At 29.5% G+C, this 17,493-nt stretch overlaps 2 protein-coding genes and 1 long non-coding RNA gene across 4 annotated transcripts in view; 2 read left to right on the top strand and 1 right to left on the bottom strand.

Annotated features, from left to right (window-relative positions):
* The window catches only part of LOC124420465, an 80,015-nt gene extending 64,037 nt beyond the window's left edge, over nt 1–15,978 (bottom strand). Inside the window, exon 1 of the long non-coding RNA XR_006941231.1 lies at nt 15,600–15,978. This is a non-coding gene — a long non-coding RNA (uncharacterized LOC124420465). The remainder of the gene's footprint in view (nt 1–15,599) is intronic.
* The window catches only part of LOC111686371 (vitamin K-dependent gamma-carboxylase), an 18,568-nt gene continuing 1,139 nt past the window's right edge, over nt 65–17,493 (top strand). The window contains exons 1-5 of one of the 2 annotated variants that reach the window (XM_046953334.1): nt 65–196; nt 14,797–15,024; nt 15,093–15,414; nt 15,483–15,829; nt 17,344–17,493. The exon at nt 17,344–17,493 is cut by the window's right edge and continues 1,139 nt beyond it. In XM_046953334.1, the coding sequence (XP_046809290.1) occupies nt 178–196; nt 14,797–15,024; nt 15,093–15,414; nt 15,483–15,829; nt 17,344–17,493 (1,066 nt within the window). In that variant the 5' untranslated portion in view covers nt 65–177. Of the gene's footprint in view, nt 197–3,484; nt 3,605–14,796; nt 15,025–15,092; nt 15,415–15,482; nt 15,830–17,343 lie in introns of those variants that run through there. The other variant, XM_046953335.1, reaches the window with a different exon arrangement.
* Nucleotides 9,442–11,195, top strand: LOC111686369. The gene has a single exon (XM_023448731.2). The coding sequence runs from the start codon at nt 10,074–10,076 to the stop codon at nt 10,734–10,736; it is 663 nt and encodes a 220-aa protein (XP_023304499.1). The 5' UTR covers nt 9,442–10,073; the 3' UTR covers nt 10,737–11,195.

Here is a 17,493-nt window from a genome sequence, read left to right as displayed (position 1 = left end):
TCTTCGGCACATTGTGTGTATATAAATAGGAAGCTGTGAAATGATAAAAGTTTAGTTGTAAACAGTTGGTTTGTCTAAGGAGTTTAATAAATTTTGTCGTCTTTATTGAATTGCAATAAAACGTACGAATTTGTGGAATAATATTTTAATATAAAAACAAATATTGATAATAATATAATGGAAAATAAAAAACTAGGTAAGTCAGTGTAAAATAAATAGTTAAAGACTTAATGCAAATTTTAAATTTTTAAAAATTTACCAAAAGCTATAGGTCATGATAAAAAAAATGTTTTAAAATTGTGTTGTTGTTTTTGTTTTTAACCTGTGGCAATAAATTCATGGATATTTTTTTATAGTGTTGCAGTTGTTTTAGCAAAAAAAAACGTTCTTAGTAAATAACAACAATCTTATTTACGTTTTTATTAAAAGCCAATGACGCACTATGGGCTGAAAAGTGTCATTAGAGAGAATAATTTAAAAGAAATAAATAAAAATCAAAGTAGAAATTGGTTTAAGGAAACATGTTGAATGTTTGATTAATTTCTATATATTTTTTGATGAACATTAGATTTTCCGATAGAGACTATATAAGGGGACTAGAGGGTCAAATAATTACCGTTTGGGGAAGGGATTTTTGTTGAAATTAGTAAATTGTTTATATTAGTAAATTTCGCATAACTATGAACATGAAATCCCAATTTAGGGATTCTGATATCGATATCAACCAAAATCAATAAGGTTCAATCTTGAGTCCAAAATGGGCGTACCAAATTTCACCCAATTATCTTCAAAATTACTACTTGTAGTTTGATTACAATGGTTATATGAAAAGACAAACAGATGGACGAATTGTCATCCATGACTTTTCCATCCACTGAATCTGAATACTTCTATGAAGAACGCAGGTGGCAATTTTTGTACATAGCTGATCGTAGCCTTGTACAAGCACTTTGCAAAACTCGAGCTATCTAATCTATTGCCATAGTAGACCCGTTGCATAATGACAGACAGCATGGGCTCAACCCCAACATCAAGTGAAAACAATCTCCCGGATATACGGGAAAATGACCACCCTACAACACCTAGAGACGTATTTGGTTGCCTGAAATACCCGGTCATTAAATCAGGATCCCTCTTTATGTCGATATAATGTAACAAAGGATGTAAGAATTTCCAAAGTCAATTCAAACCGAATAATTTCCTTGACAAGTTGAGTGGATGGACCTCAAACATAAGACGCGTAGCATGAAACAATATGAGTACGTTTGAGAAGGCTACAGCACAAGAGAACTCCACAGAAGTAAGAGGCATACTAAATCAGTACTAGTCTGCTGGAGGGCAGGGAAGACATTCCCAATTGTTCACCAACTTACATAAGTTCGATTTTCAGACCACTAGGAACGATCACGTGATGACAGGCAACTACCAAGTGTCAACCTGAAAATTCTCCAACTTATACTGGCGCCCAACTACGCGAAGAGTAAAAGATACTCAAAAGGTTCAGAAATCCAACACATCTGTCACATCACCCAGTGACATCTGTTGAGATGGCAACAGCACTGGAGAGGGAATATAGACATATATGGGTATTAAACCACAGCCACTACATGGATTCGGAAGGATCCTCAACAAACTGACAAGCCAGGACCACTGGGCACCAATAGTACTAGATTATATGGTGCTCTGGTAAGATCTCATGCCAAATTATTCCAAGGCGAAACCGAGGATACATTTGACATTACCAGTTTTAAATCTCGGCAGACTAGAGGTATTAAAAGCACCTCCTTAACCCGGGATTGCAATAACATTACGGTGGAGATTTCACTAAGGTAACATGCCCCTAGGGGGAAAACAGTTGGACGGACGGACATGACTTTATATACTCAGAATGATTCTGATTAATTTACCTTGGGTATGGGACCATTAATTCTATGCGTTACAAACATTAGCACAAATCCAATATACCCTCCCCACTAAAGTGCTGTAGAGTATAAATCGATTTTTAGTCAAAAACGATTTTTTTTTTTTGGAAACCAAAATGTTCATTTTCTCTAAACATTATGAGGTCAAGTACTATCTGATGCGATTTAAATTGCTTTATTGTTTTCTATCAAATCTTTATATTACGCAATAAATTGTGTAAACATTTAAGTTTTCAATTTAAACCTTTTAATTGGATGTTTTTTTTTTGGATTAGATGTAGTTTTACTGTACGAAATAAAATTTCGTAAGCGAGGAACCCCAGGTTGAATAGATTTGAAAACGTAAACCAGATTCAGATACTTGAGGTTTATATGTTTTTTTTCAATTAAATTAAAATTTAATTTTGATTAAATTTAAGATTCATGAAAAAAGTTTTAGTTTCAAATTTAACAACAAAAATTCCAAAACATATATATTTGATAAATCTTAGTGAAAGACTTTAGTGGGAAGCATAATTTGTACGCCTCAGTTCAAAAAACCTATGTATATTTTAGATAATGCCAGTGTGTTAGTAAATGAGCGATATGTGTATGTACAGTGAATCAACTAAGTAATTTGCCTATGAAAAAAACTTTCCAAGTTTTAAGGAAAAAACTTTATCTGAACAATTATTTTTAGAAAAATTAAGCAATTTGTTTATTTCATTTTTTTAAGGATATCTTTCGATTTATTGTTATAGACACTAAGTTAATTTAAAAATTTACATTACAAGAGATCACACTATGAGGAGTTTAATGGTTTTCCTTGGATACAAGCCGCTCCTCTATGGTAGTTAAAGATTTTGAAAGACCACTCAGTGCGTTTTGATAATTCCTTAATTTATTTCATCAATTACTTTATTTTATATTTTATAATGATATTGCTAAACATTTTATAATTGTATTTCATTGATTTACACTTGTTCTAAAAACTAAACAAATTTTTTATATCGGAATTGCCTCATTATTTTCCTTTAAACATATTCTAATGCAAATAACTTCCCTGTTTTACACAATGAGGATATAATTTTTGAAGATTTCAATAAAAAAATATTTTTTTTAACCATAAAACAATAAATTATAAAAAGTAATTAAAAAAAAATTTAAAAAATTGCAACGAAATTAATTGGTATTCTAAAAATGCAAAAATACTTTATTGGCTTGCAAATTTTAATAAAAAAGTAATAAAATGCAACAAAAAATGCATCAAAATTTGTATTTTAATATTTTTTCACGGTTTTTCCAATTTTACACAATATATATTTTTAAATGGAAAACATACATTTAATTTTTATCTGTTTAAATTCTCTTAAAAAAAGTTTTGCAAAAAACTTAGTTGACTCACTATATGGAATGTCTAGTGTTAAATTACACTGCTTAATACAGTAATCAAATGAAATAAATGAGAAATTATTTTCAAATGTTTAATGCCTTTTTTTGTTGCAACATTCTTGCATGGTGGTTGGTGGTAATGGTTTAAATTAAATTCTATCTTTTATCGATTACATTATTCTTGGTTTAGTGTTTAATAAGTGTTCACGTTTATGCAACAAAAGAAATTAATTTGGAAAAAAATTTTAAGAAACAATTGCAACAAGTAAAAGAATTTTTAAAATAATTATTTTATTTTAACTAGAATTAATGTAAGTAATTAAGCATAAAAAGAAATTTCGTAGATAATAATTCTTTAAAGATGTTTTTTGGAATGTTCTTTTAAAAACAGTTTTTTTTTTTAATTTTGTGTGTCTTTTTTACTATAAAATAACTGGTTGACGTTTTCATTCCTTTCAATAAAAATTGTTAATGAAAAATTTGTTTTTTTAATTGTTCTTTCTTTTAAAGAAATTTGTATAAAATTTGTTTTTTTTTTTTTAATTTACAATTTTACAAAATTACTCGATTTTTTAGAAAATTGTTATACAAATTTTCGCAATTTAATTTCGAATTTTATATTAAAAAACTCGGGAAAAATTTCAGAATTTGTTCTAAAAACAACTAGTTCTAGAACGAGTGCAAATAGATTCTTTAATTACAACCTTGGAACTAATGATGTCGCCATTATTTCTAGAATCTATTCTTCGGAACATGGTTGTGGTTCAAAATACTTCTAAAGAGTTTAAAAGGAACTAGTTCTCTGACACTAATTATACATTGATACTACACTAGTTCACTGAAATGCTTACTAAACAACTTTTTGGAATCAGTTTAAAAAAATGTCAAAAATTTCAATCATTTTACAATTATTTTTATCGAAATAGAAAACGCATTGCTAATCCGCTGAAAAATAACTACTTTTAAATGAATTTTGCGCATACGTTCTCTAAAGTTTACCTAGAACTAATTCCGAGGTTAACAAATTCAAACAAAAATCATTGGTTAAAGAACCAATGATCCAGAATCGTTTCAAAGAATGAGTGTCGTCGACATAACGCTTCCTCAAAACCAGTTCGGAAAGGGGAAATTTCGAACAAAAATTATTGGTCTCAACTCTAAAATCACAGGCTATAATCATGCGTTCTAGAACTGGAACAATAATAATACATTTTTTGCTTTTTATAGAAAAACAATTTTTCTACCTTTCGAAAACTTCTTTTTATAAAAAATTTTCAAAAAATTATTTTTTTAATATGAAATTTCAAAATATTTTCCTTTACTAAAAGAAAAAAATGTCCCTTTTATATATTTGTCTTCGAAACTTTTTCTATAAAACTGTAAAATATTTCTTTTTTTTGAAGAAAATTTGAAAAAAATTATGCTTTCTATAGAAAATTTATTTTGTTTTTATAGAAAATATATTTGAAATTTTTGTTTTCTTTTAAATTTTCGAAAATTTCTCTTTATAATTTTTTTCAAACCTTCTCTTTTTTATAAAAATTCCTTTTTTTAAATAAGTATTTGAAAATGTTTCTTTTTATTGAAAGTTTTTTTTATAGAAAATTTTAAAAAATATATCTTTTCTTAAAAAAAAAACCAAAAAATTCTTTTTTATAGAAAATGTTTAAAAATTTACTTTTTTATATTTTTATTAAAAATTTTCTCTTTTTTAAAAAAAAATTTCGAAACTTTCTCATATAATAGAATGTTTTCAAAAATTTCACTTTATAAAAAAATTAAAAATTTCTATTTTTTTTTTTATAAAAATGTAGGTTTTTTAAAGAAATTTTACTTTTTTATACAAAAAATTCACAAAATTATCCTTTTTAATAGAAAATTTGAATTTGTTTATTAAAATTATTATTATTTTTTTTTAATTTCAAATTTTTTGAGAAAATTTTTTAAAATTTCTATTTTTATAAAAATTTCTCTTTTTTTATAGACATTTATGAAATTTACTCTTCTTACACAAAATTAAAAAAAAAAACCCTTTTAAAAGAAAATTTTCAAAAATTTCTAATTTTTGAAGAAATTTTCTCTTTTTTTAAATATTTGCGTTTTATAGAAATTTATCGAAAATGTTTCTTTTTTATTGAAAATTTTCTAAAATTTCTCTTTTTAAAAATAATTTTGAAAATTTCTTTCTTTTATATAAAAAAAGTATCACTAATTATTTGTTTCAAAAATATCTCCTTTTTTAGAATATTTTTCAATAAAATTCAATTTTTTATAGAAAATTTTAAAAAATCTATGTTTTATAGATATTTATTGAAAACTTTTATTTTTCAATAGAAAATTCTCTTAAATTTCACTTTTTATGCACAATTTTTATATAAATTTAAATAATATTTTAAAGAAAATATTCGAATGTTTTCCAAAATGTCTCCTTTTTAAAGAATTTTTTAATTCTAAACAAAATAAGTAATATTTGGAAAGAAAAGTTATCTTTCTTAATAAAATATGTATCCAATTCACAATCGATGTCGTATAGTTGTAGCGTTGTATGCAATAACATTTTTTCAAATAAACTTTTTTAACAAAAACAAATCAATAATATAAAATTTACGACATACTACTTTACAACCGTACAACACCGATTGTGAATACTATTTTTTAAATCATTTTAGAAATTTTCTCTTTTTTATGTGTACTTTTTAAAATTTTAATTAAAAAAATTCTCTTTATTGAAAATTTTTCAAAAATATTTTTTGTTCATAGAAAATTTTCAAAATTTGGTTTTTAATAAAAATTTCTTAGATTTATATTTTTTTATATAAAACATTTTCAAAATTTTATTTTTTAAGACATTTTTTGTACACAAAATTTTGTGTAAAATTTTCCAAAATGTCTAAAAACTTTCATTACTCCCTGTTAATAAAGATAAAATATTACTTAACACCGCTGACGAGTCTGCTATTGCAACCCTCAAAATCTATTTTGTTTTGTTTCCCTTTTCACCATATTCAAACATATTTTGTAAACCTTAAGAGATTACAATATACTTTTTTCTGGGGGTGGTGGATGAATAGATAGATAGTTGGGCGGTAAAAAAGTCTAAAAAAACTTGAATTTTTTAGTAAATTTTACTGTTTTCGAAAACATTTCAATTAGAAAAACTTGAAGTGTGTGTGTGTGCGTTTAGTATTTGTAAATTTATCTATTTATCATGAACCACCTTTTTTAATGGAACAAAGAAAAAGAAAAACAACGATAATAAACTTTAGTTTGCAAAAGTAACCGAATAACAGAAAAATTAAATACACTTGCAACCCTCTCAATTTTAGTTTGGTTACACAAAAAATTCTTGTTGTAGTCGTCTATATATAACAAAATATCGTTCAATTCGTAAGTTATGCGAGTTATTAAGAGAGTAGAATGAAAATATGATGAAAAAGGGAATAATATTGAAAAGAGAAATATATTCGTGCATATGTTTGTTAAAACAGTGAAAACTTGTTAAATTGAAATTGATAGCTTGAAAGGATAAGACCCCAAGTTTATATAACAAGTATTTCAAGTCTTATCCGTAAAACGCCATGCACATGCATCAGTTCAAAACAATTTATTTTCTTTCACCAAATTGTTTAAGCACCCATGGGATTCAGGATAGATGTCATCTTTTCATCTCAATTCAACTCTTCAGTAACTTGTATATCTATAATCTCAAAACGATCGCCATCAGCAGGATTCATCCAAATAATACCATACAAGTATATAATACCATACAAATTGAAATCGGAATTTCGGAACTGTTGAAACGGATTTTGCATAAAGAAAATCCAATTATCGATAAAAATTTGAGATGAAAAATGGATCCGTTACGATTACCAGAAGAAAATAACAAAAAAAATAACACCATCTCATTTCCAACGCTTTGTCCCACAGGCACTCCTCTAAGGGGTATCTGTTGCAATCGGAAACAGCACCGAACATATTATACCGGGTTATAGACTTTACCGCGCACCAGGTTCTCAGGTTAGACCCCATGGCAAATCATTTCAAGGACTAGCCGAGGAGTGAAACTTCTAGCATCTCTTTACCCCGAAGTTGCAATACTTACTCCAACATTAAGGCTTTTCATCATGAAATCTTGGCCCCGGGAAAGAACACTCGGGCCTATTTTAAAAATACTTATTGAGAAAGAAGTGATTAGAAAATGCTTTAAATGCCAGATCTTTCCCCCTGATCGACTGTGTATGCAAAACGCTCTCTCTCTCTCTCTGAGATATTCTTCACTTTAAGAGAGAACTTTACAAAATCGAAGAGCAGTTGAAGTGTTACGGAATCCATATGTTGTCAGAAAGATGGGAAAAGGCTAATCCAATACTAATCCAATATATAAAATCCGAAAAGTAACGTTTTCTGTGTAGATTACACAGGTCGAGAAATTTTAAAATGTCAAAACTCTAGGGTCCTATATAAACATTTCAAAAGTATTAAATTGCGCTCAATACAAATGTGACATTATATCTCGATTACATCAGATTTTTGGAGATATCATGTCAGATAAAATTAATGGTGGTTTTTAAATCGTTTGTTTTCTAATATCTCGAAAAACTAATATGATAGAAAAATTCTGAGGGAGGGGGCTCCCTACTAACCCAATACATAAAATTCGAAAAGTACTTTTACATTTACACGGGCCAAGAATTTTTAAAAAAGTAAAAAAACCAAGATATTTATTTCAAAAGTACTAACTGCGCTCAATACAAATCTGCGATCATATCTTTATCACATCAGGTTTTTGAGATATCGTGTCTGATGAGATAAATGGGTTATTTTAATCGATTGTGTTTATATCTCAAAAAAACTGATTCGATAGAGGAATTCTGAGTGGATTACTCTGCAACTCGATTCGAAAGAAAATTTTCGAATTTGTATGTTAAATACATTTGTCCAATTCACAATCGGTGTTGTAACGTTGTATGTTCTGGGCATGAAAATTCAGTGCGATGTCGGCTAGACTAAACACATTTTTCAAGTATCGAAAGAAGCACTCAAGTGTGTCGGTTTTTTGAAACGGTGTAAAACATACTTCACTCCATCTGATCTTCTTACTATTTACACCACATATATCCGACCGAAAATGGAATTCAACTCTCATGTATGGACTTCGAAGTCTACTTTGGAGTTACTCGACCGCTTAAGTTGTTAATTTGGGCACCGTAACATTACGTTTGGTTCATCCCACAGCGCCAGATACTACAATGGAATGTGTTCCTTTGAAATTAGAGAACTTGTTCCCGATACCCGTATATTCTTGCGTAACACACGTCTTTCTAGTGGTAGATTGGCCAGTAGACCGCACAACACATTACAGGGAAAATTCATTCTTCAGCCGCACTGTTCGTATGTGGAATAAACTTCCTGCAGAGGTATTCCCTGCCACTTTCGATATAAGAAGATTTAAATCAAATGTCCACAAACACTACTCCCTTTATCCTGCTTCCCACAACCTATTTTCCTAGTTCCAACACAATTCTTTGCATAAGTAGGGGTCATCCCCTGAGTGCTGGTAAAAATGAAAAAAAAATGATTTGTTTTTGTTTCCAACAATTTGATTTGAAAATTTTCAATGACATACAACGCTACAACAATACGACATCGATTGCGAATTGGACAATTGTGTTTGAAAAGCTTAAGTCCTAACTTTTTGAAATCTTTCGCTGATATGATAGAGTTTGGCGCAGCGAAGAAAAGTATAACTTGATCTCTGTTATCGTGGAATATTTATATTTTAGGATTTAGAAAAATAAGTTTAATTTAACCTTTAAATACAAAAGTTTAACCTAAAAAGTATAGATTACGAGATTTAACTATAGGTACCATTCGATTTTGCGATAGTTTGCCGTAATTAATATTTAAAAAAAAAGTGGTTACTAACTGAATCAATTTTATGTGTGCACATATACGTACAAGACTCTATGTGCGAGAGTATGTAAATGTCTAAAACCTTAAAAAACAACCCCTCAAACCGGATAGCCCAAATAACATTATATACATATGAATAACCACAATATAAAAGAAGAGTACATTTTTGCCGTATTAAGGGTAGTTTTTCTGACATTTAGCACAAAAGGTAACAGCCGGTTAAAATCAAATGAGTTTTTACCACAGTTGAACAGCGGCATTCGGAGCGTACGGACCAAATAAATATAGTTTGGCGGAAGCGGCAAATTTTTCTTTAAATAATTTTAAATAAATTCTCCCTCACTTCTCATTTCATAACACCCTAAATTTAGACGTTTTGAATAAAGAATACAACAATAAAAAAACAAAGTTAACTACAAAAAAACACTAAAACTTCGTACATTGTGTATGTATCCAGTGACAATACATACAAAAATTTTGTGCAATTATACTATACATACATAGTGTGTGTGTGTATGTATGTAAGTGTCTGTGAATTTTGAACTTTTCTATCGAGAAAAAAGAGGTGTTTTAATTTGAATACTACTGCAGAGAAGAAAAAAAAACTTGGGTTTTTTTTCTTTGTCCGGACATTATTATATTGGGTGTTAATTAATACATTTTTGGAATTTCTTTTACGTCGGCTTTACTCCTTTGTGAGTTGTAAAATCTTTAAAAGTGGAATCCCCAAAGGCAGAAAACTCTACGGACGCTCAGTTAGCACCACCAGTGGAATCACCGGCAGAGCCAGCGACAGCAGTAGCAGCAACAGCAGCCCCCCCTAAGAGTACAACACCGAAGACGTCCGGTACCAATAAACGTACAAAAATGGCTGACAATTGTTTTAAGTGCAAAAAATCAATCAACTCCAAGGAGGCCAGTATCAGCTGTAATTGCCAGAAAAAATATCATCGCAGCTGTGTAAACATCGATGACGCCCTTTACGAGGCCATACAAAAGAATCCCATGATCTCGTTCAGCTGCGATGAATGTCGCCAGCAATCACCTAAAGCCATGGCAGCCAAGATACACGCCATGGAGGATAAACTTAATAAGGTTGTGAACGGTGTCAACCAGATACAGGGACGCATGTATCAGCAATACTTCCAGTTCGGTAATGCCAACAATGCCAACGAAGTTAAAAAACAAACCAATAGTCTTATAGTTGTCGGCAATAATTGCAATTCGGATCGTTTACAAGTCGTCTGTGATTATGGTCGTTGGGTGCAAGTGGGCAAATTTGCCACCTCTACTTCGGAGGATGACATTATCGAACATTTGGCTGAGGAGTTAAAGATTAATAAGAATCTTGTTAAATGTACTAAATTGGTAAAGAACGATGCCAATTTGGCTGCATTGTCTTATTGTAAATTTAAGATTTCCATACCGGACTATCGCTTCAACGAGCTGTTCAACGAGGCTATTTGGCCCAGTGGTGTAATGGTCTCACCATTTACTCCACGTTCCCAATTAAATCAAAATCGCATTTAAGGGGGAAAAAAAGAAAACTGGTTCAAAAAAATATATGTATGCACGCCACCCTTATAATGAAGACAAAAAGAGCTTAAGTTGATGAATGAAAAAGAGAGAGAAAGAGAGCAAAGGAGAAAGAGGAAAACGCAATCACCCGCCCGTTCCCCCTTTTTTATAGAACAGAGTGAAGTTTTCAACTTTCTTTTTTTTCGGAACCAGAAACTGAGGGTGTTTGCCAATTTGTAGGAGGTTTTGAGAGAATTTGAGAGAACGACACTTAAAACAAGAGCGAGCCTATTCACACACACACACACATACAAAGACCAACAGCTGGGTATGGGTTCCTAACTATATGTTATACCGAAAAAAACAACAACAACAAAAACAAATTTAATATTTAGCAAACACTTTTCAATTTTGAAAATTATCATCAATTTTCGATAACTTTTTGTTTTTCATTAAAAAAAATAACAACAATTTTCAAAAATTCATTTTAAGGCGTTGCAGAACATAAAGATTTTTTGTGTTTTTGTAAGAAGTGATTTAAAAATCAAATACATTTTTTTTTCTTCTTAAATAATTCTCAAGAAGTAAGATGATAAAAGAAAAAATCTAATAATTACTTGAAAAATCAAGTTTTTTTTTATTATTCCAACACAATTTTTAAAGCTTAATAAAAATAAATATTGAAACATGGTAATACATTAAATATATATATACTTTTAAAATATTTTAGACATTTATGAAAAAAATTAATTAAAAACAAAACCCAAAACATGAAGTATTAGAAATTTGCATAATAATTATATTTGTCGTAATTTAACAGTAAAACAAACAAAAATAAAAATATAAATATTTAAAAACTATTTAAAAAAAAACAAACCAAGAAATAAAATATTAACTTTTCAAAACTATATAACAATTTAGAAAATACTACACAACAACAACAACAACAACAACAAGAAAAAAGTATAATAATACTATTTATTGTATATGTATTTTAAAATATTTCCAAAGATTAACTTTAAGTATATTCCCCCTTTTTAAAATATATTAATACTTTAATTATTTAAAAAAAAGAAAATTATATAAATTTAATTTAAAACTTTAATTTTTACAATTTAAATACTTTTTCTCTCAATAACAAACATCAAACCAAATATTTCTCTTTTTATAAAATTTTTTCAAATTCTATTTATTTAAAAAAAAAACAAAAACAAAACCAAATAAAAAAACAACTTATTTATTCACTACAATTTTATTAAAAAAAAAATTCTTTCATTTCCCACAACTTTAAAAAAAATATTCTTCAAAATAACCAAAAAAATTATTAATTAAAATTAACAAACACAAAAAAAAACAACATAAATATTAGAATGACAAAAAACTTAAGCATTTTTTTAAAACTTATTCAATATAAAAAAAAAATATGTATTAAACAGTAGTTTAAAGGCAATTTCTTTAAAAAAAAACCAAAAAGCTTGTCGTAAAAAATTTTAGAAATTTTCAATATTCATTAAAACCAATTATTAAACTAATAAAATAAAAACAAATTTATTCAAAAAAAATCCTTAAAAACAACTTAAATGAAATTTCTAACATCAAATGTTTATTAAACTTGGTCGTACATACAGAAACTTGTCTCTTTTTTTACAATAACTTATTTTCACGTTATTGTAAAAAAGCTTGTGCTGTTTAACGCCAGTAAAAATGCAAATGAAAATGAGAATGAAAATGAATCATTTATCAAAGAAAATCTTAATAATTTTTTTTTAAACAAAAATGAAATCATAATTTATTTAAACAAATTAATATACAACAACAACAACAATAACAAACATTCACAAAACAATTTACGTATTTAGTATACAAACAAAAAAACAACAACAACAATATTATGCATGCATGTATTTATATCAAATTTTTAAAACTGAGAAAAATAAATTTGAAAAGTAAAAAATAAAAAAAAAAAACACAAAAAAAGAAAATGTTTGTTGGCGTATTATTTGAAAAAGGAGTTTAAACCAATTTTTAGATAAGATAAAGAGTTTCTCAGTAATTTTTAAGATAAAGAAAAAATTGCAAAATATATTTTTTGTTTGAATTTATATCACTGATGACATCTTATTTTCATGAAAGTGACAGATAGAGACTATTGAATATAGTCCCTGGATATACAAAATATTTCACTTCTTTGGCCTTAATATAGGGAATCAAAGGGTCTTTAATAAAATATAAATATCCGAAATATCATATTACAATATCAACCAATAGCCCACAATGTTTCCAATTCTAAACACCACCTTATAAAATGCCTTAACGTTAGGTTGATAGGAGGATAACACCTAGACCAATCTCGGATCTGGTGTGCGATCCTATTCATTGCGTAGACTGTTAATACCTTTAAAGCTAAACGTTATTCATTCTGTTACACATTCTGTTATTGCTTTATTTCAGTTCAGTTCTAGTTTAATTCTAGTTCAGTTCTAGTTCAGTTCTAGTTCAGTTCTAGTTCAGTTCTAGTTCAGTTCTAGTTCAGTTCTAGTTCAGTTCTAGTTCATTTCTAGTTCAGTTCTAGTTCAGTTCTAGTTCAGTTCTAGTTCAGTTCTAGTTCAGTTCTAGTTCAGTTCTAGTTCAGTTCTAGTTCAGTTCTAGTTCAGTTCAGTTCTTGTTCAATTCTTGTTCAGTTCTTGTTCAGTTTTTGTTCAGTTCTAGTTCAATATTATAGAAAATAAAAATAATAACTTTTATTAAAGGAAAATGTATAAAAATATCAAGAACCACCGTTTGGATCCCGAAGATATCTGAGGTCTTTACAAAACAGATTTCAACAAACATACATACAGACAGACATAGCGTAATAGATTCCGGTATCTAAAAGGACTCGAAAGATATATACTTAATGGGATCCGAATATTATTTTATAGAAATTACAAACAGAATGACAATCTCACGAAGGTGATAACCAAAATATCACAAATTTTTCGAATTTTCCGGATTTAAAACCGTTAATTATTTGCACTAACCTATTCTATTACACAAAGCTTCATTTTATCAAGGTATCTGGAATGGTTTTTCCACAAGTGTAAAAATCAAGGATCTCTTTAAAAAACTATCGTTAGACACTAACGACTGATTCTTTTTACTAATTTCTTTTTTGGCAATAATAGTCTCATTTCAATACAAATATGACTAAAATCACCCACAATTTTCGAAATAGAGCTTATCATTGGAGATTGGGTAATTTATAGACCAAATTCTAAAGAATCCGAGAGTATGATTAATATCGTAATGCAGGTCTGAGTTGGGGAACAACTCTCGCGTCATCGCCATTATTTCTTAAGGACGATCAGGCTTGTGTTTGTTGCCAAGTTTTCGACAGCCTCACCAATTGAGTGCATTACTCTCAATAACTGTTTTCAAGTTATGCGTTGTTTGCATTAATTGCGTGCTTTCGTTTTACATACCTCGTTTAAAGTTATGTTTGATTAAATTATTGTTCGGGGCTTCCGGGGGTTCTGACCTCCTGAAAAAAGTTGGGTCGATTAGAGAGCTCTCTCCGAACCAACGTGGGACGACATGGCATTTTGAGTAGTTAATACACCGCCAACAAACTACAGAGTTAAAAAAATCTCATTAGAATTTTAATGAAGATTTCGATTCTTTTCGAGTGCCCGAGTTTGGTACCGGTTATACGATTTGATGGTTTTGATAGGCAGATTATATCTTATTTACAATATAATGGGTTAATCTTTGTTATACCCTGTTCCCTCTTTGAAATATCCTAACATTAATTAAGTCAATTTTTTCAAATATGTTTCAAATTTATTTTCGGTACCCAATATTACAAATTTTTAATCTAATCAGTAGAGAGTATTTGTGAACATTTATTTAAGTCCTCCGGTCTGTCAGAAAGACAGAGACAGACAACCATCGCTAAAACAATTTTATTTTTAAGTCTACAAGCAATAATTACATGTTCCAAATTACAAAATACATGTTAAAAGGTATTACAAAACTGTTCAAAACGAAAATTTTTATATTAATTATTAATTGTATGAATAAATTTTCCTTTCAGACAAAGAAATGGAAGAAACGAGAGAACAGCATTCAACAGCGGAAAACGAGGGAACTGAAACAACACAAAAATCTCAACTAGGATCACAAAAAACCACAACATTTTCTCAACTATTTAAAACTTGCACTGACTATGATGTGGAGCATTTCACTAGTTATAATAATTTCACCAAATGGCTACATCGTCCGGTAGATGCAGCTGCCTTAGGAGTGTTTCGTATGTTATATGGTAAAAAATAATTATGAATTGAATTGCAAGAAAATACAAAAAATTACAATTATCCTTGTTATTTATAGGAGCCGCCATGTTGATAGACATAGCCGAGGAAAGAGGTGGCAGTCAAATGGATGTACGTTTTGGTGAAGCTAAACACTGTCATTTTCCTTTATTCGATGGTATACAAGCGTTTAGTTTCCCTATCATGGGTTGTGTGTATCTGTGCATGTGGTTGGGTGCTATTGGTATAATGTTGGGTTATCGGTTTCGTTTGAGCTGTTTGTTATTTGTGGTACCCTATTGGTATATTTTCCTATTAGACAAACCAGCTTGGAATAATCATAGTTATTTATTTGGCTTAGTGGGTACTATGTTACTGTTTACCCAGGCTAATCGTTATTGGTAGGTTTATAGTTTTTATTAAAAATTTTAATTAAGATATTAATTTTTTTTGTTTTAATTTTTTTTAGTTCTTTAGATAAATATCTAAAACCCCATATGCCCTCAACTGTACCATATTGGAATTATTTTATTATAAAATTTCAATTCTTTATATTATATATGTATGCGGGTTTAAAAAAACTTACCGCTGAATGGTTATCCGGTTATGCAATGTCTTCTTTAAGTCGCCATTGGGTATTGAGTCCTTTTCGTTGGGTTCTTACGGAAGATTTGGCAGATTTGTTGATTGTTCATTGGTTTACAGCGATATTTGATTTTTCTATTGCTTTTCTAATGACTTGTAGTAAAACACGCGTTTTGGCAACACCTTTTATGATCAGTTTTCATTTGATGAATTCACGTTTGTTTGTTATCGGTAAGTTTGATGAACTTTTTAACATTTCTTTAGTGAATTGTGTGATTTCAACAGATCACATACATATTTCTAGACTATAGTCTGGAATATAATCTAGATTATAGTCTGAATTATAGAATTGACTAGTGCATGGACTATACACTAGACTATAGTCTGGAATATAGACATGATAATAGTCTTGACTATAGACCTGATAATAGTCTTGACTATAGACACAACTATAGTGTGGACTATAGACATGACTATAGTGTGGACTATAGACGCAACTATAATGTGGACTATAGACATGACTATAGTGTGGACTATAGACATGACTACAGTGTAGACTATAGACATGACTATAGTGTGGACTATAGACATGACTATAGTGTGGACTATAGACATGACTATAGTGTGGACTATAGACATGACAATAGTGTGGACTATAAACATGACTATAGTATGGACTATAGACATAACTATAGTGTGGACTATAGACATGAGTATACTGTGGACTATAGACATGACTATAGTGTGGACTATAGACATAACTATAGTGTGGACTATAGACATCACTATAGTGTGGACTATAGACATGACTATAGTGTATATAGACATAAATATAGTGTGGACTATAGTCATGACTATAGTGTGGACTATAGACATGACTATAGTGTGGACTATAGACACGACTATAGTGTGGACTATAAACATCACTATAGTATGGACTATAGACATAATTATAGTGTGGACTATAGACATGACTATAATGTGGACTATAGACATGAATATAGTGTGGACTATAGTGTGGACTATAGACATGACTATAGTGTGGACTATAGACATGACTATAGTGTGGACTATAAACATGACTATAGTATGGACTATATACATAACTATAGTGTGGACTATAGACATGACTATAGTGTGGACTATAGACATAAGTATAGTGTGGACTATAGTGTGGACTATAGAAATGACTATAGTGTGGACTATAGACATGACTATAGTGTGGACTATAGACATGACTATAGACATGACTATAGACATGACTATAGACATGACTATAGTGTGGACTATAGACATGACTTTAGTGTGGACTATAGACATGACTATAGTGTGAAATATAAGCATGACTATAGTGCGGACTATAGACATGACTACAGTGTGGACCATAGACGTAGACATGACTATAGTGTGGACTATAGACATGACTATAGTGTGGACTATAGTGTGGACTATAGACATGACTATAGTGTGGACTATAGACATGACTTAAGTCTGGAATATAGACATCTCTGGACTACAGTCTGGCCTTAAGACATGACATTAGTCTGAATTAGACAAGACTATATATAGGCTATAATCTGTAGTATAGGCATGACTCTTTTAGACTTGACTATAATGTGGACTATAGAGTTGCCAGAACTGTAGACTCGACTATAGTTTGGACTGTAGAACTATTTGTCACACACACACGCGCACATATTTTTTGTGAAATTTTTTTTAACACTTTTGAAAATTTTTCATTGCAGGTATGTTTCCTTGGGTATGTTTAGCTCAAGTGCCAATGTTTTATAGTTGCGATTGGCCCAGAAAGTTGACGTTAAATAATTTAAAAAATTTTTATAAAAACACGATGAAACAAAAACAACTTGATGATAAAATTGAAATTTTAGAAACTA

The sequence above is a fragment of the Lucilia cuprina genome, chromosome 5 (assembly GCF_022045245.1).
Source record: "Lucilia cuprina isolate Lc7/37 chromosome 5, ASM2204524v1, whole genome shotgun sequence".
Taxonomy (NCBI): Eukaryota; Metazoa; Arthropoda; class Insecta; order Diptera; family Calliphoridae; genus Lucilia; species Lucilia cuprina.
The sequence above is the reverse complement of the archived record's forward strand: the minus strand, read 5'-3'. Positions and strand labels throughout refer to the sequence as shown.